The sequence below is a fragment of the Cetorhinus maximus genome, chromosome 25, assembly GCF_964194155.1.
Source record: "Cetorhinus maximus chromosome 25, sCetMax3.hap1.1, whole genome shotgun sequence".
Lineage (NCBI taxonomy): Eukaryota > Metazoa > Chordata > Chondrichthyes > Lamniformes > Cetorhinidae > Cetorhinus > Cetorhinus maximus.
The window spans coordinates 20,037,029-20,056,774 of NC_135903.1; the positions used below are offsets into that span (position 1 = coordinate 20,037,029).

Consider the following 19,746-nt stretch of genomic DNA (forward strand, 5'->3'; position numbering starts at 1 on the left):
ATAAGTGGAGAGCCACTGGTGTAATTTTCAGAGGAGGATGGGGATTCCCTCTACTATCATGAGCAAAGTCTAAAAAGTTCCTTTTTTTAAAGAATTTGTTCTAAGTGTTTACCAGCTTGCATCATGCAATGACATTGCATCAATGTTGAGGGGAGAGCTGAGTAAGGGCGGGGAACAGTTGACGATGGAAAAGCCTACAGCTCAAATGTTTAACGCAGATAATGGTGTTTCTAGGATACTGCAGGGGTTCAGGCTCTTAATCTAACCCAGTCAGTATGTGGGGAGAACTTGGGGCACGATGAGAAATTGAGATTGTGGATATCACATTGACTCAGATATTTAGCGGAGAATGACTGTCAGTTAGTTTTCTGCTCTCCCAGGTTACTTGCTGAAGGGTGACATCTTCAATGCACCAAAGGTGCTGGGCTCTAAATAGCTACAGGTTCCACAACTGACAGATCTCCTTGCCACTGCAGTATAATCTTGGGGAACTGAAGGTACTCTTGGATACCTAGAGGGCTGCATTCCTTTCAAAAGGTAAGAATTATTTTGATGAGGCTGAATGGATCATTTTCCATCTTTAGGGTTTATTGAGTGGTAAACATAAAGTGTATCAGACATACACACAATGTAGCCTTCTGAAGTTGATGTAAGGTGTAAATCCAAATGGTTGTCATTCCTTTTACTTTCTTTGGGAAGGCAGGACACTGCTTAAAGCAATACAAATTCCAAGGATAGAAACAGGTTGCAAACCAGCCCCACTACTTGTGCTGGGAGGAGGTAATTGCTGCTTTCTCTGTTGGCTCAGAATTCAAAGCATCAGACACTTCCCTCTGTGGTGTAGATGTTTCACATTCAAAGTCCACCTTGTCCATAGGAATACAGCTTTGGACATGATCTGAAACAAGCAGTAATTCTGCTCAGAGTCATCTGGCCATTGACTTGGATACATCATGAAACCAAATGGCGTAGGTCTGTATACTCGATAACTCTCTGTGTATTGGATAATTCAATATGCTGGCTAACTCTGTACTGTACAGCTCTGTGTGCTTGGATAAGTATATGCACTGGACAGTTTTGTGTACTATTGTTCCATTTCTCTATGAATCACCTGCTTCCTTGTGGTCTTTGGGTTAGGGCTTTGAGCTCAGGTCCAGGTCTGTTACTTGCTCAGGTCAGTACTTGCTTCAGTCTGTTCCGTGCTTTGATCTGTTACTTACTCAGGTCAATTAACTCTTTCTTCTGGAGTCACTGATTATTTTGACTTGCATCAAGAAGCACAGACAAGAGGGTCATGAAAGATTTAATCCTTTAATGTTCTCAACAGAAACCCAATGACTGGCTAATTATTCATTAGAGCAATGTGATAAATAATTTAATAAATAATAATTAGTATTGGCATATTAATTCTAGCTAACACTATTATATCAGTACAGGTGTCTGCCACTGAAAATGGTTGTGAACACTTGCTGTTCCATACCCGACAATTATTGACTGGGTGTGAATGATCCATTGCCTGGGAAACTTTCTTGGATCCTGGATTCCAACTCCTCAGCAGCACAATCACTCATTCAGATCAGTACTGTGGATATCTTTGGACATCACACAATAGACTTTTTTCTGAGTAGAGATCCCAATTGGAAAACTGTACAATTAACAGACACTGTATTCTTGTGTGCTATTTTATGCGGACATTAACATGCTTGGAAAGAATGCTAAAAGATATTTAAAATGGAAATTGTGCCAACAGGAAAGTTGTTCAAGTGTGCTGAGTGTTTGTACCTGAAATTCAGAATTTGCACTGTTACATGTCCTGGTACACCCCTGATAAAAATGTACAAGTGCCTATCACCCGCTTGGATGAAATGGTTTCTGCCAATAGCTGATCCTTTTCTTCCCAAGCTTACTTATTGACAAAATAAATAAGTGCTAATTGGGTTTTAACAAATATATGTCTTAATTAAAAAAAAGGACTTGGGGCTGAGTTTTTCCTTCCTCGGGGGGTGGGAGTTGGGAAACGAGCCCCCGACCGTAATCGACACCCGACCGCAATTTCACACTGGCTGGCCAATTAACGGTCATTCAGCATGAACCGCGCACTGAAAGGTTCATCGCTGCCAGGGTGTGGGCGGGAAGAGGGTGGGCGACAACGTCACCACGGGTGAGGGCTGCGAGAGAGCTCCCTGAAGGCAACAGATGCCTCGGGGCGCTGGGGACCTGCAAACGATAAAATAAAGCACAAAAAAGCTGCAAAGAATACCCACACAGCACAATGAAGCACCTGAAAGCGTAAAAATGCCGTCCCCAGATATTTCTTTTCATTTTGTTTCCTGGAGGAGGTTTCATCCCACCCTTGGGTGAGGTTTCATCGAAAAGGTAAAGGGCTGCCTGGCCGATTGGCTCGCCCGCCAAACGTAAGATTGGACGGGCCACTAAATAAAATCGCCTTCAATTGTGCCGTCAATGGGCTTAATTGTCAAGCGCGCCCGCCAAGCAAAACATCGCGCAAGTCTGGGACCCTCGCCCGATGTCATCTTGCCGCAATTTTACGCCCAATCGGGTCGGACACATGCCCGCCCACGGAACATAAAATTCTGCCCGTGCATTTATTTAGTGCCTTTCACAACCAGAGGACTTTACAGCCATTTCAGTGCTTAATTGAAATATGACCACTCTTGTAATTTACGAAACATGGCAGACAATTTGCAAACTACAAGATCCAACAAACAACAATGTGATAATGATCAGATCATCTGTTTTAGGTGTTGTTTGGAAGATAAACCTGTGGCCAGTACACCAAGCTTAAGCTTACTGCTTATCCAGACAGGAAATTAGCAAATTATTGTGGTTTGCCATGAAAACCTTTTGGGCTACTGAGTGTTAATCAACCATTGAATCAGTTATGTTTATATAAGAAGTAGTTGGGACTTAACAAAAAATACAATCAATGACTTAACACATAACTAGAAGCCGGAGTTTAATGATAAATGAATGTTAAAATGACACTGAATTTGAAAACATATTCAGTTTGATAAATACAGGACTGACGATAAAAAAAACAAATAATCACGAATTTGCTTAACAAAAATTATCAAGGAAGTTGCTGGTTTGTTTTAGAAACCCAACTAATTCAGTAAAGTCCTTCAAGGGGCGAATCTGTCACACCTTACATTCTGCCCTACACGTAACTCCAGTCTCACACTTAATGCTGACAATAAACTCGAGGCAACTTGATATTGTGAATAAGTCTTGCCTTGTCATGGGCCACTCACACCAATAGGAAAAATAAATTAAACTAATTTAATTTTTATCTTTAGATATTTCAGTCACTTACTTACAGGGGAAACATAATTTGTTGAATTGCCCCAAATCCCTGATTACTAAAAGATTGTTATTAAGTGGAGATACCTGTACACTTAGTGGTTTCTGACATGTCCATTTTTATCACTACGCTGTGTGTTTGAAGCTGCTGGTGGGGGAAAGTGCGGAACGATGTGTTTTTTGTTGAATGCCCTCTGGTGTGATATCATGAACAGGAGGGCTGCCCACTTGTGATGTCACAGGAGGACATCTTTGTTAAGTCACCTCTGCCTATTCCAAGGGTGTTTCCCCAATACCTGCACAGTGTAATAATCAGAAGCAATACTACAACATGGACACCCCCCTGCCCCACCATCCCACCCCTTGTGCTCGACTCATGGCTTTCTATCTCTGTGTGACTCCTGTGCTTGTCCTGATATTATTTCCACTGAAATATTATGTCTGGCACTTGTAGTCATCACCCCTGCCAAGTTTATACATTTGATAGCTCCGTCTACAACCTGTGCTAATAAAAGGCAAATTGGCCCATCGAGCCCTTCTCTACCACAAACTCCAAGTTAGTTTATCATGGATTCTATTCAAACCATTGAATCTCCAGCAAATGGTTCCGCAAAGTGTCTCCTTGCCATAGATCATATAAAACTCAAGGCTAGCCATCCACCCTTCATCTGACATGATTCAACTCTGACCAGCTGCCTTCCTTAACTTGATCGCAGCCATTCAGAAATCATTATGTTCTACAAGCTATTCAACCACCTCTATCTATCCTTTATCCTTAAAATGTTTCTTACACATTCCTAACCAGATATTTATGTTAACTGCTTTTGCTGGAAATCTATTCCACATATTCTGGGGAGGGTGGTGAAGAAATTAATCTTTGCTTGAGACTTGGTGATGTTAGATCCATATCCATGTTCTTGTGTATTCTCTCAGTATTTAAAAAGCTGGGTCCTGTCTCTTCTCAATTTCTTTTCTCTAGTGAAAGCATAGCAATTATTGGAAACCTGTCTTCTTACCTTGGATTTTTATGTTCTAGTATCATCCTTGTTGTTCTTCTCCAAATGCCTTTCAGCGTATCTATGTCCTTTTGAAGATGACCACCCAAAAAAGCCATTCCAGCCATAGTCTCCTCAGAAACAAACAGCTCTGTGTACTGGATTGTGTTCTTTATATGCCTTCATTTAGGATAACTCTGTGTTCCAGGCAGTAACGTTTACTGGGTAGCAAGTAAAAGCAATGTGCAACATTGGAACATAAATATAAAACACATAGAATGGGTATGCATTAGCAATGGTGGAAAGGGAAGGTCTGCATGTCATTAACTGGTCATTGAAATTATCCATTCAATGTAAAGTTACTACCAAGTGAACTAAATGGTGGAATGCATGTTGATGATATCTGATTTCAAAACATATTGGTTTAACCCCATGTGATATACTACACTAATGACCGATGGAGGAACTCACCAAGCTCCTTAGACAGCACCTTCCAAACTCATGATCACTACCATCTAGAAGGACAAGGGCAGCAGATAGATAGGAACACCACCACCTGGAAGTTCCCCTCCAAGCCACTCAGCATCCTGATTTGGAAATATATCGCCGTTCCTTCACTGTCACTGGGTCAAAATCCTGGAACTCCCTTCCTAACAGTACTGTGGGTGTACCTACACCACATGGACTGCAGCGGTTCAAGAACCTCACCAGCACCTTCTCAAGGGCAATTAGGGATGGGCAATAAATGCTGGCCCAGCCAGCGAATCCACATCCCATGAATGAATTAAAAAAAGCAAATGCAACAAGAGCAACTCCAACGCTCAGTTGCAAAGGGAAACTTACAAAATTTAATATTTTTCCATTGGAGGGAAGGCTTAGAACATAATGTTGGTATTTAGCATTCTGAACGGCATGGATAATATTTACACAAGCAGCTTATTTAATTCAAACTGTAGGCACCTTAGGGGCAATAAAAAAATAAACAAGGCTGATGAAGCACTAGAAATTGGGAGAATTTTGTTTTCTCACATGGTAATGGATATTTGTACTTAGATTTCTATCAAACCATTTAATACTGTGCTGATTAATTACTCTAACTGGAGCACTTGCAAAAGAGAACTAACACATTCTCAGATACTTCGTGGAATGTTAACTGCTGTGCTGCTTGTGTCATACGTGCAATACAACTGGGCACGGTTGAACAATTAACTTGATAAAAACAGATTGAAAACCTAGAGATTTTGCTCAACCATTTTTGAAGGCTGATGAAAAAAACTTATCACATTACCCCCTTGGAAGTTTCATCTTTCTCTTTTCATCTTTCACTGGACACTAAATAAACTGGGTAGAGTCCATTACAGTCGGAATTATGACCTAGAAATTACTGGTTGCAATATTAACTTAGCATGCTCATCTGATGTCCCTTCCTTTGGCATTACAGTCGATGTGTTTAAGTGATTACAGTAAACCAGTTCACTTTGCACAGCGAGTTGTGATCTGAAATGTAACACCTGAAAGGGCGGTTTTACACAATGAGTTGTGATTTGGACTGCCTGAAAGGGCAGATTCAGAAGAGAGTTTCAAACGGAAATTGGATAAATACTTGAAGAAAAATAAAGAGCAAGGGGGTGGGACTGATGGGATAATCTGCCTTAGAGCCATTACAGACATGGTGGACTGAATGCCCTCCCTCAGTGTTGTATCGTTTTATGATTATGTCTGATTATGTCTCAAATGTCCGATTTAAAACAACAGCCAAAGGATTGTCATGTAGATGGATTATGTGTTTGGCCGGTAAAGTTGTCAATGGTAATTTTGAGGTTTTTATGTGATCAGCTGGAAAGAAGATCCCAGTGGCCATTTTCCTCTAATTTGAGCACTTTTGATTTGAATTCTCATTTTCCACTTTAGTTCCCTGCTCACGAGCCTTTCTCAATAAAAAAAAACAGATTTATTGAATAATAAAAATAATAGAAAAGGAAAATTATTATGTGTTGAACTGCCGTTGTATCTGACTTTGCTATTTGAAGGTCTTAACGGGCACCCCTCCCTCAACTCTAATACCACACTGCCCTCTAGTGACAACGCTTTGCTACAAACACAAAAATACAGAACCATTTAAGTTCTGAAAACCCTATACTGTCACTGGAAATCTGTTAACATTGGAAAGGTGGGAGTGATAGTTATGACCAGTAAGATTGTCACTGCTTGCAAACAAATTTTAAAACCTGAAGGGTTAAAGAATTTGCACTTTCTGGAACATTAACAAAGATTTTGGTTGGGAAAGTGGGTTTCTCTGCACTTTGCAGGTATTATTAACCTTTGCATTAATTTCATAATTAAAATGTTTAAAAACTGCCCTATGAAGTTTATTGTTGAGAGTGGCACATATCAGAAAGGCTTCTTCTGTGGCAATTTTTCATTTTTTCTTTCTCCCTATCCTGAAAGCAATGACATGTATTGTAATATAGATCTGCTACATTGCCAGCAATCCTAGGGCTGAACTGTGTGCAAGTTTTAGTGATCCATGTCAGCAGGCTCTTTGACCTGGGTCTCCTGGTCAAAGCCACACCACAAGGTGCAGTTATCCACAAGCCTCCATGGGTCACAATCATGAATCAAAATGAGCCACTTATAACAAGTAGGAGTGGGGCAGTCTCCCATAACATCGAGTGTAAATGTTGTTTAACAACATCTAGGTATTCATGACATGAGTGGGCATTTCACCCTTTTCTGAAGTTGTTTGGTGCTGACTGAATCATTGGAAGTGTAATGTGTGGAGTGCCGTATTGTTAACCTAGCAATATGGTTAAAATGCAATACACTGGAAGAAGGTTTCTAAAAAGGCAACACGGGGACTTTTTATTGGAAGAATGATAATGATCCTTATTCATCAAATCATGCAGTTTGCCAAATTTGGACACTCGGCATAAAGATACACAGTACATACAAAAGGACACACTCTTTCAGGACTTCCACCATCAAGGCATTCGGTATTAGAACAGATGGATCAGGAATGCTCCACATCCGAACACTTGACATAAGGACCCTTGGCATTGAAACATGGCATTAAGACACATACTCAAGCAGAGAACATTGGGACACTGTACCTAAGTGTCGAGAATCAGGATATCCAGCAAATTAGGGCATGTGATATCAGGACACTGTGCACCACCACACTCAGCTTTGGGAACACATGGAGGATGTGCTGCATGTGCACTATGCATCAGGATAGTATGTTAGAGCACTCAGTTTGAGGGCATTTGATAATGGGACACCATTACATGCAATACAGTGGTACACCCAGTATCTATAGACATTATAGACACTGTGCTATATACTTATCTCGGGAAAACCTGAAACAAAGTATCTGATAGAGGACACATTTCCTCAGAACACTTGTTATCAAGACACTGGCAGTCAGTATCAAGGCACTTACATCAATGCATTCTAGATCAGGCCAATCAACGTAAAGGCAATTACTTGTTCTTAGGGTATTCAGTGTAAAGATCCTGCCTCAGGAAGAAAATTGTCATCAATCAGTATTCAATGTATTGAACTAAAGGTGTTTCCTTTTTAGAATGCCTATTCGACATTAAGAAAATGCTTCAGGAAATGTGGTATCAGGGCAAGACACATAGTCTCATAACACTTTATTAAACATGTGATGACCAGAGCTGGAGTGACTCCTTTTTGATGAAGTCTAGCTGAAGTAGATATATCTGGAGTTACAAGACAGTTAATTCTATTTAGGTGGGTTCCACAGAAATGAATCCACTTGACTCAGTTCTTGTCAATTTGAGTATATAAGGGGTAACTCTATTTGGGTTCACTCTAGCTGACTAGGCTGACTGGAGATATGTTGGCTGTAGTTGAGTTAATTCTTTAAGAGGCATTGCAGGAAGTCATCAAGACTTCCTTGACAACAACCCTCAAACTTATGACGTACACACCTAGAAGGACAAGGACAGGGGGTGCAGAGGAACACCATTGCTTCAAAGTACCCCACACGTCATACACCTACCTGAATTTGAAGTATATTGTTGTTGCTTCATCATCACTGGAAGCAATTATTGAACAGCATTGTAGGATTACCTTCAGCACTCAGATTACAGAGAAGAATGGCCACCACCATCTTTTCATGGGAAATGAAATGCTAGTGATCCCCACATCCCTAGAATGAATATTTACTTGGAATGACTCTGATTAGAACATATCTACAAGGATTCACTATAGCTGGGCTGATTTAGGATGAGCTCCAGCTTAATTGGTCTATCTTTGGTCACTCCAGTTTGGACAGCACTAACTGGTTGGGTAACTGTACCTAAGGTGGCCCTAACTGGGGTGGCTTTACCAGTTGTGTAAACTTGGTTAACTCTAACTGGAATCACCTCAAACTTGGGTGACATCAGACTGAGTGGCTGTAATTGGGATAATTTTTGTGGGGGGGGGGATAAGTCCAGTTGAGATATTCTAGCTTGTGGGCTTTACATATGGGTACGAATTTGGAGCAGAAGTTAGCCCATCGAGCCCACTCCACCATTCAATAAGATCATGGTTTATCTAATTAGAGTTTCAACTCCACATTCCCACCTACTCCAGATAACCTTTCACCTCCTTGCTTATCAAGAATCTATCCACTTCTGCCATGAAAATATTCAAAGGCTCTGCTTCCACCACCCTTTGAGGAAGAGAATTCAACCTACTTGTGTAACCATTCTCTCAGCATTCTCTCAGAAATTATGATAAGGGAAACACTTACATTTGTTTTGCTGGGTTTTGATGTCAATTGTCAAGTCCACATTGAACAGCCATGATCTCATTGAAAGTCAGAACAGGCTCAATGGGTTAAACAGTTAGTTGTTGGAGGTTTTGTGTTTGGACTGCCTTTGCTGTGATATAGACACAATGCTGCAAACCTTTAATATAAAAACAGAAAATGCTGGAAATACTCAGCAGGTCAGGCAGCATCTGCGGAGAGAGAAACAGTTCATGTTTCGGGTTGATGACCTTTCATCGGAGCCTCTGCCTAGTTAATTGCACCAATTGATAAATAGCCTAAACCTCCATCGCCCTATCTTTTTTGCTAATATTTGCTCATGGGATGTGGTGGTTGCTGACTAGGCCAGCACTTATTGCCCATTCCTAATTGCCCTTCAGAAGTTGGTGGTGAGATGCCTTCTTGAACCGCTGCAGTCCATGTGGTGTAGATACACCCACAGTGCTGTTAGGAAGGAAGTTCCAGGATTTTGACCTAGCGACAGTAAAGGAACGGCGATATATTTCCCAGTCAGGATGATGCGTGGCTTAGAGGGGAGCTTGCAGGTGGAGGTGTTCCCATGCATCTGCTGCCCTTGTCCTTCTAACTGGTAAAGGTCCCTCAGCCCCTGGAAGGTGTTGTCGAAGGAGCTGTGGTGAGTTGCTGCAGTGCATCTTGTAGATGGTACACACACTGCAGCCACTGTGCATCGGTGGTGGAGGGAGTGAAAAATTATCCTAGTGGATTGGGTGGCAATCATGCGGCTGCTTTGTGCTGGATGGTGTCGAGCTTCTTAAGCGTTGTGAGAGCTGCACTCATCCAGGCAAGTAGAGAGTATTCCATCACTCTTAACTTGTGCCTCATAGATGGTGGACAGGCTCTGGGGAGTCAGGAGGTGAGTTACTCTCCACAGAATTCCCAACATCTGACCTGCTCTTGTAGCCACAGTATTTATATGGTTGGCCCAGTTCAGTTTCTGGTTAAAGGTAACCCCCAGGATGTTGTTAGTGGGGAATTCAACGATGGTAATGCCAAGGGGAGATGGTTAGATTGTCTCCTGTTGGAGATGGTCATTGCCTGGCACTTGTGTGGCACAAATGTTAGTTACCACTTATCAGCCCAAGCCTGAATATTGTCCAGGTCTTACTGCATTTGGACATGGACTGCTTCAGTATCTGAGGATCGCGAATGGTGCTGAGCATTGTGTAATCATCAGCGAACATTCCCACTTCTAACCTTATGATGGAAGGATGGTCATTGATGAAGCAACTGAAGATGGTTGGGCCTAGGACACTACCCGGAAGAACCCCTGTAGTGATGTCCTGGAACTGAGATGATTGACCTCCAACAACCACAACCATCTTCCTTTGTGCTAGATATGACTCCAGCCAATGGAGAGTTTTCCTCCTGATTCCCATTGACTCCAGTTTTGCTAGGGCTCCTTGATGCCGCACTCTGTCCAATGCTGCCTTGATGTCAAGGGCAGCCACTCGTACCTCACCTCCAGAGTTCAGCTCTTTTGTCCATGTTAGAATCAAGGCTGTAATGAGGTCAGGAGCTGTGTGGCCCTGGTGGAACCTAAATTGAGCGCCAGCAAGCAGGTTATTGCTGAGTAAGTGCCGTTTGATAGCACTGTCGATGACCCCTTCTATCACTTTGCTGATCATTCTCTCCACCCTTAATGGGATTCTTCAAACCTATTTCTTTTGACCAAGCTTTTAATATCTCCTCAAATTATCAAATTTTGTTTGATAACCCTCCTGTGAAGCACATTGGAGCATTTTCCTATGTTAAAGGCTTTAGGTAAATGCAAGTTGTTGTATCTGGGTATTTTAATTATTGATTTAATTTAATTTAATGCCTTTTTGTGTTGTAGGACATGCTGTTACCAAACTCTGTCTAAGAGAGGAGAAGGATAACATTAATAAGCTGAGATAAGCGTTTTGAAAGTGAGCAACATGGCAACCAGGAGAACCTACGACTTTGAGAGCGTAAGTGATTATGGGATTAATCACTGTAATACAAGCCATCTTCCAGTTTCGACAGGACTACAGATTGAAATAATGTTGAATGTCTCACTGACAGCAGTAATAAAATGCTCTTGCGAGCAAGGAGATGGGGACATGTCTTTCAAGACACCTCGGGGAAGTTTTCCATGTGCTTTGGGCCCTTTTAGGAAGCAATGCCAGAGAAAATATTCTGTGCCTATCCCTGCTGCCGCAATAGGGAGCAAATCTATAGTCCAGGGTACCGATTGCCTGTCAGGTGACATAGTCATTAATAGCTATATTCCTTGTGGCTGTAACAGCCCCCCCCCCCCCCCCCCCCCCCAGTTTGATGGTGATTGTGCACTTTTGCCCAAATTTGAAGTCCAAACTTGAATGCCTTGGGCTGGTGAAGTGTCCTGGTCTCCACAGAAAAGATATAAAGGGAGAAAGTGTGAGCAGTTAGGCACAATTTATAGAAGAGAATAATTACACAGGACATAGATGTGTACAAAGGAGCAGCAGATATCAGTACAATATGTGGTAAGCACTACAAGTGTGAGCATGGTGGAACATAGGCTCAAGTGAGAAAGCAGTGTGTCACAAGCACAATGGTGAACACGGCATGGTGGAGTCGTAAGTGTGAGAATGATGTGGGACAGGAAGAAGTGAGAGCATGGTGTGGCACTAGAGACACTTACCACGTCCACTGGGGTGAGAGTTAGCCCTGTGGAACAGTCCCACCAGCCTAACTTAAAAGGGACTCATCATTTTGTGTTCTCGCGTTTCACATTCCAATGTGTCTTCACCCTACATTTATTGGTATTTAATCAACATTCCTCTCTTTGGCCCTTCACTTAATTTGACTGCATAGTCAAATAGTGAATAGTGAAACAATGAATAGTGTTAGTCTCTCTTATAACATTCTGCTGGCTAAAAGGTGTGTTATCAGTAGTCAATATGATGTTTATTACTTTAATGACATTTACAAATGGTGCAAATAAAGGGTGAGGGGACTAACAATAGACCTTTGAAAGTCCCATGATCCATGGACTCCATGTAGGGGTTGGATTAGATGCGGGTGGGGGTTTAAATGGCCACAAAATGGATGTGTTTCAGGCTGCAACAAGCCTATTCCCAGGTTGTCCAGCTGGGACAATGTGTGTGGCGACTCACCCACTTCCAGGAGGGGGATTGCATTTTAAATACCTTAATGAGGCTGGAAGCCCTGAGATTTAACTGGCTTTGCAGGATTAACCAAGCTTCAAGAAACCCGGCAGTCACCATGCGGTGAGGACAACTTCAGGGAGAACTCCTCACAGGGCAGGAGGAGCAGGAGTGCTCGTTCTTCCCACCCACCCCACCGCCCACAAGCAACCACCCCAGCTGCCCCCCCCGCCCCTCTCCACACAACACAACACTAGCAACCACCTCCACCTCCCCCCCCCCCCCCCATAAAAACACACTCACCAAGAATCAGACATCACACACCCAACCCCCAGGGTCAGGGATCAAACGCCTCCACCCCCCCACCCCCACCCTGGGTAAAATGATTCAGACCACCCCGTCCCTGCCCCTCAACCCCCACCCCTTCAACTGACTGGGTTGGGGCTTGAGCAGCCAGGTTAAAACTCCACCATGTGCAGAGACACTCCAACTTCCGAGGTTCCCACACATTCCTGAGCCCTCATGCTCTCAACTGGTCTAAAAAGTTGAAATTTCCCCTTTGGCATTCTAACATTATACTCTAATATTTGCAGCATTATGCACATCAAAATGCAGTATCTGGAAGTGAGCATGGCTATAATACGATACTCAAAACACTGATTGTCTGACTCATAAATGTAGACTGTACAATTCTCCCTGCAGCTAGAATCAGGCTTTATCAGCAGCCCATTGATGTTATGTTTACGTTGACATGCCCAATATGTAGAAGACAAACAGAACAGACACCTCATATAACTTGCAGCGACAAACATCATTCACGTAGAATAGAATGAATTGCAGTCAGGGTATTTGCTCTCTTTAATGTTTTGAGCATTGGAATCTGGAGGATTGTCGAAAATCATATTAAAATATCTTTAAACTAAGGTGGCGTTAGCACATTGATTGTCTGATAATTGGGAAAGTTCGGCCTGGTCTGATGGATACAATTGGCTTTCATTTCGGAAATTTCAACTGAAAATTGCAGCAGCAGTTTCAAATTGTGGAAGGTTAACAAAGTTAATCAACATGAACAGAGATTGTGAAATAATTAAGTCGGTGTTCTGGCTGACAAAGGCAGGCTAATCTCAATTTTTTTCACGATTATTGAATTGAAGCTACAAAGGTAGAAAAGGGAGGCCTGCATGATTAGAGGCTCCATCACTATTAGTTTCCTGATTCCATTTCAAATTTCCTTGAGGTAGTCTGCAATGCCCAAAATGTCAGACTGTCTGCGGTTCAAATGAGGAAACAAATATATTATTTCAGGACAAATTGCTTCACATTCCAATCCTCAAATCCAAATGTCTCACCACCTATGCCTCTCTGTACAGTTAAGAGATGTTCCTTGTTTTGCTTAAGGCCAAAAAGGACCCTTATTCTCCCAGAGCCATTAAAGGGTACTTCAGTGATGAAGAGGCAGATGACTTGGACAGAACTTTGGAAGTGGCGAGTTTTCAGGATGTTGACTTTGACTCTACAGAGGCTAGATGGAATGATGATGATAGTGATTCTGATTGTGAGTAGACTATATGTATTCTAACATTCTCAAAGTAAGTTGAACTAGTGACTGCATTGCAGATAACTGTAGTTAACAGGTAACACAAAGATATAATTTTGCAATTAATTGTAACAGAAAGAGGAGAACCTATTCAAATATTGAAGGGAAAATTTAGCATATAGCATACACTGTCTAAGAGCATAAGAAATAGTGGCCTTTGAGCCTGCTCCTTGAATCATTAAGATCATGGCTGATCTCCGACCGTAAGTCCAACTTCCCACTTTATCCCCACACCCCTTAAGTCCCTTAGTGCCCAAAAATTTATCAATTCCTGTCTTGAATATACTCAATGGCTCAATAGCCACAGCACTCTGGGGTAGAAAATTCCAAAGGTTCACAACCCTTTGAAAAAATGTTTCCTCATCTCAGTCTAAATGACTGATGCCTTATTTTGAGACTGTGGCTCCTAGTTCTGGACTCCCCAGCCAGGGGAAACATCCTCCCAGCAACTACCCTATCAATTAAACCCTTTAAGAATTTTATATGTTTCAATTAGATTGCCTCACATTCTTCTAAACTACAAGGAAGATAGGCCTAGTCTATTCAGCGTCTCCTCATGGGACAATAGTCTCTTCCCGGGAATGAGTCGAATGAACCTTCATTGCACACTCTAAGGCAAGTCTATCCTTCCTTAGGTAAGAAGACCAAGACTGTACACAGTGCCCCAGGTGTGGTTTCATTAAGGCCCTGTAGAATTGTAGTAAGCTCTCTTTGCTCTTATACTTCAAGCCCTTTGTAACAAAGGCTAGCAAGCAACCACATTTCCAGTCTGTCACCATTTAAAACATATTCTGGGTGGGATTTTCCAGTCCCCCACCATCCCCTGCTGCAGGACTGGAAATTCCCACCCGAAGTCAATGCACCCTTGGCTGGTCGGTCAAATTTTCCGTCCCGCCCACAACGATTCCCGTCGTGGTTGGGACCGGAAAATCCCGGCCTCTGCGTTTTATTATTTTTCCCACCAAAGTGGATGACTTCACGCTTTATATAATTTACTCTATTCCATCTGTCATATTCTTGTCCACTCAACTTGTCTTTATCCCTTTGTAGACACTTTGCATCCTCCTCATAGCTTACTTTCCCACCTGGTCTTGCAATGTCAGCAACTTGGATATATTACACTCAGTCCCTTCATCTAAGTCTTTAATGTAGATTGTAAATAGCTGAGGCCCAAGCACTGATCATAGCAGCACCACACTAGTTACAGCCCACTGACCTGAAAATGGCCACTTTAATCCAACACTCCATTTTCTGTTCGTTAACCAATCTTCAATCTATGTTAGTATATTACCCCCCCAGTCCCATGAGTCCTAATTTTTTGTAATAATCTCTTGTGTGGGACCTTATGGAATGCTTTTTGAAAATCTAAATACACTACATCCACAGGTCTTACCTACACCACTAGTTACAGCCTCAAGAAACTCTTAACGGATTTGTGAAACATAATTTCCCTTTCATAAATCAATGTTGACTCTGCCTAATCATTTATAATTTTCTCAGTGCCCTGTCACCTTAATAATAGATTCTAGCATTTTCTCTGCTACTGATGTCTGGCTAACTGGTTTATAGTTCCCTGGGTTCTCTCCCCCCCTCCCCCCCCAACCCCCCAACCAACCTCCCCCACCCTTTCTTAAATAGCGGGGTTTTGCTTACTACCTTCCAATCCATGGGGACTGTTCTAGAATCTAAGGAATTCTGGAAGATCAGGAAGTAAAGGAGCAATCATCCGAGAGTTGGTAAAACCCATCCCCTTTTCCATTAAGAGAAAAAGAAGATGTTGGGCAAATGAATCATCTTGTAGCTGAAGTGCTTGCTCATGAACAATAATTTAGTCAATCATTGTGAGGCAGACGCAACCAAAAGAAAAGTCGGATCAAATATTGACCACTTCCACATCTTATTTCTACTCAGGAATCTGCCAAACGTCCTGTGCCACCAGCAACCTGGATGAACTTTCAACTTTTGAAACCATTTCACTTTTAAAGCTTAAGGTGGGGCGGGGGGCGGGGTGAGCAAGTTTTGGCTCCGGCACTGAGGGTTTAACAAGTTCAGACTCCAGAACTATTGTGAGTGGTTTGGAGTATAAGGGCAAGAAATTCTTGCTACAGTTATACAGGGCTTTGGTGAGACCACACACTTAAAGTACTGTTTACAATTTTGGTCTCCTTTGCTAAGGAAGGATATACTTGCCTTAGAGAGGATGCAACCCTCTGATACGAGAGCCTCCCTATGAGGTGAGATTGAGTAGAATGGGTTAATATTCGCTGGAGTTTAGAAAAATAATGGGTTAACTAATTGAAATTCTAAGAAGCTTGACGGTGTGGATGCCGAGAACATGTTTGCCCTAGCTGGGGAGCCAGTCTAGAACTTGTGGGGGACAGTATCAAAATAAGAGTTCAGCCATTTAGGACAAATAGCTGTAGATGCCTAGTTGTTGAGTATATTCAAGACTAAGTCGATAGGTTTTTGGATACTAAGAGGATCAAGGGATACAAGGATGGGGAGTGGTTGACGGAAATGAGATAGAAGATCATTCATGTTCTTATTGAATGGTGCTCGAGAGGCTGTATGCCTTTTCATGCCTCTATTTCTTATTTTATAAACTGAAGGTTCAGTAACTTCAGACTCCAGGATTGAGGGTTCAGCAAATTTAGGAGAGAGAGTCATGTAACATTAAACTCCAGTATAGAAGTTCAGTATTATAAATCTCCAGGATCAGTAAGATGTTGCTTAAGGAATTGATTATCAATCACATCTCACTGAAGAGCTAATTGACATCTCCAAATGTTTTCCCTGTTTCCATTCATCTAAGTCTGTAAAATATTCTCTAAGAGTCAATTAAAATGGGTATAAGATTATACAATAGTACTAAGACTATATGGTACTAAGACTATAAAATCATTTTTGGGGTAATAGAAAAAATGCTAGTATTGAGCAAAACTATTTCTTGGAGTCGAAATATGTCCTTGTTAATGTTCCTTTTAAAAAATCTCTCACAGACCTTTGGGAGTCATTGTCCTACAGCCCCAAAGTACGCTCCACTGATAGTCATGAAAAGAAGACAGCACATGGGGCTCAGGTAAAGTCTGTTGCTGTGTGTGTCACAGTGTATTGCTGATCAGTGAGTAACCTATCCGCCACTACCTTGCTTTCACTTATCATCAATATGCCCTTGGAGACTATATGCTGGACTCATCTGGAACAAAACATCCAATGTTACTCTTAGTACATGGAATGTAACTAATGCCATCAGTTTGTCAAAATTTATCAAATTCTACAATTCAGCAGAAACAGAACTAAACATCAGCCTAGCTCAGACAGTGATTGGTGTTGGTGTACTATGTGCTGCAAATTTAGAAAGAGCATCTGTTCACAAATCCTAACCATCTCCATGCATCACTGAGGCCAGTATCAAGCAATAAAAGAAGGCTTTTATCTTCCCAAGTTTTCCATTCTTCTGCAATCCTATCTCGTTATACCCCCAAGTGTTGCCTTGCATTTAACATATTTTATTAAATTACTGGTTAGGAACAAGATTAAAAGCTCAAGGCTGAGTTGATCAAACATTCCATCAGGTATGATGTGCTGCTTAGGCTGGATAGAGAGAAAAGAATCTGTGGAGGGCAGGGTTGAACTACAGAGATAGATTGATTAGTCTAGAGTATCATTTCATTAATGTTCGGGAGTGTTTATGCTGGTTTATCTGAAGGGGCTAAATAAGTGAGGTAGAGTCCGTGGTAGGATAGAAAGATTGTACATGGCCTGTAGAAAGAGTAAGCCTGATGGGAAAATAGCCTTTTTTTTATTCTATGCTTTCTTACATTCTTATGTCAGCTTCAAGTTTGCCTTGTTCCTTTAAGGACACATTACTTTTAAATTACTTTTTGTTTATCTGTTTTTTTCCACTCTACGAGGTGGATCATTTGAAATTGCTGTGTCTTCTGTATTAAAATAGTCACCAACATGGAAGTACATTTGCAAAATAACTCATTTTTTAAAGCAAGCTGATAGATCTTTGAGGCCACCAGATCAGAACTAGCTCCTTCCTCTTAAACAACTAAGGATGTGATAGGGAAAACCCACTAAACATCAATGTCAACCTTGATATATTGCAGGTGGTGGCATAGTGGTATTATCACTGGATTAGCATTTCAGAGACCCAGGGTAATTCACTGGGGACCCAGGTTTGAATCCTACCATGGCAGATGGTGAAATTTGAATCTAATAAAAATCTGGAATTGCACAAAACTATTGCCGATTGTTGCAAAAACCCATCTGGTTCACTGGGAAATCTGCTGGCCTACATGTGACTCTGGGCCCACAGCAATGTGGCTGTCTCTTAAATGCCCTCTGATCAAGGGCAATTAGGGGATGGGCAATAAATGCTAACCTAGCCAGCAACACCACATCCCATGAACAAATTTTTTTAAAGTAGCAGCAAAAGATTGGATGACTTGTACCAGCATGTTAAAAGGACAATAATAGTGTGTGGTCTACCGGACAGATCCAAATGTGCAGGCACTACTGATGGCACCAAGGTTATCTTGACAGAGTTGCAGCAATAAGCATTTAACGGAGCCTATATCTCCTGGTGACATGAGAACCAGCAAAAACCTAGAGACTGGTAAGATGAACTGAATGGGCTTTGGTGCTTGTTTGAAATATCTTATTATAAATAACCCATCAAAAGGTGAATCAGTAGGTTTCAATAGATGTATAGCAATATACAAGGAGTAAGTTAATATACTGCAGTAATGAAAGAAAGTTAATCAGTGTTTAATAATCAGTGAGGGTTAAATGGGGTATATAACTGTGCTTTTACAAAAATGGATCTTAGCAGTACATGGAGAGAGGGTGGAATATCTGTGCAATAGTAAAGCAATTTCTGTTAGCAGTATTGGGTAAATCAGTGCATTACTATGAGGGGTGAGAGGTATATCAGAATGTTTAAGCAAGTGTGGACATTCTGTAGTGTTACAATAAGTAGCTCAATGTTTAATCATAGTGTCAAATTTTGCTTCCTGAGGAACCTACAAAAAAATTAAAAGATTGCCAAAAAATCCCTGTAAATACTGATATATTTCCAGTCCTAAGGTGTAGATGATGTTACTATTTTCCTACTAAAGTGCATCGATTTACATTTATCTATGTTGGAGTTCATTTGCCACTTAACAGCTCAGTCTGCAAGTTTTTCAATGTCTTCTCGTAATCCGATGCATTATTCCTTGGTGTTAGCTATATCGCCCCAGTTTGCAAGTTTTGCTATTGAATTACTTGTTCCTAAATCCAATGTAAGGTCTTTGTGGAATTCTGTTTCCTACTTTCCTCCAATCTGAATAACGATCCTTTATCCCTACTCTCTGTATCTTATTTTTGGCCAATTTGCTAATTGCCTCCTAACTGCACCTGCCCTAACCTTTGTTATGATCTTACCTTATCAAAAGCCTTTTGAAAGTATAGTACTTCAGCAACAGAAATAACACACCAGTAAATCAACAAATACAGAAATATGATAATGGACAGAGACAAATCTGCTGATCTTGTAGACCCCATATGATATAGGGCCCCAAGGTTGAAATTTTATGACTTAGAGTGAATGATATCTTATTGGGTTATTGTGTGGATAGTGTGGTGTATGTTGGTATGCTGCAATGGGAGAAGGAGATATTAGTGTCTTTACTGGGTATGTGTCACTGTGTACTTTGGCAGGCAAGATATATGCCAGTAGGTTACAAGGAGTCCTCAATCATTAATGAAAACAGATTATAAAACCATGGGGAGTAGGTGGTGTTCACATGGTCTTGATTTCTATGACTGTTGACTGCTTGACAGTTGGGTTTCAGTGAATGTAATTGATCGATGGCTTTTATCAGCTCTGTCGAAACAACCAATTACTCTCTTGTCTCTACTCTTTTCTTTCTC

At 41.4% G+C, this 19,746-nt stretch overlaps 1 protein-coding gene across 1 annotated transcript in view; it reads left to right on the plus strand.

The window, feature by feature from the left end:
• Positions 1–383: 383 nt before the first annotated feature.
• Positions 384–19,746, plus strand: part of LOC144667951 (band 3 anion transport protein-like) — a 77,538-nt gene continuing 58,175 nt past the window's right edge. Inside the window, exons 1-4 of the mRNA XM_078529590.1 lie at positions 384–537; positions 10,952–11,066; positions 13,626–13,782; positions 16,824–16,903. Coding sequence (XP_078385716.1) covers positions 11,034–11,066; positions 13,626–13,782; positions 16,824–16,903 — 270 coding nt within the window. The 5' untranslated portion in view covers positions 384–537; positions 10,952–11,033. The remainder of the gene's footprint in view (positions 538–10,951; positions 11,067–13,625; positions 13,783–16,823; positions 16,904–19,746) is intronic.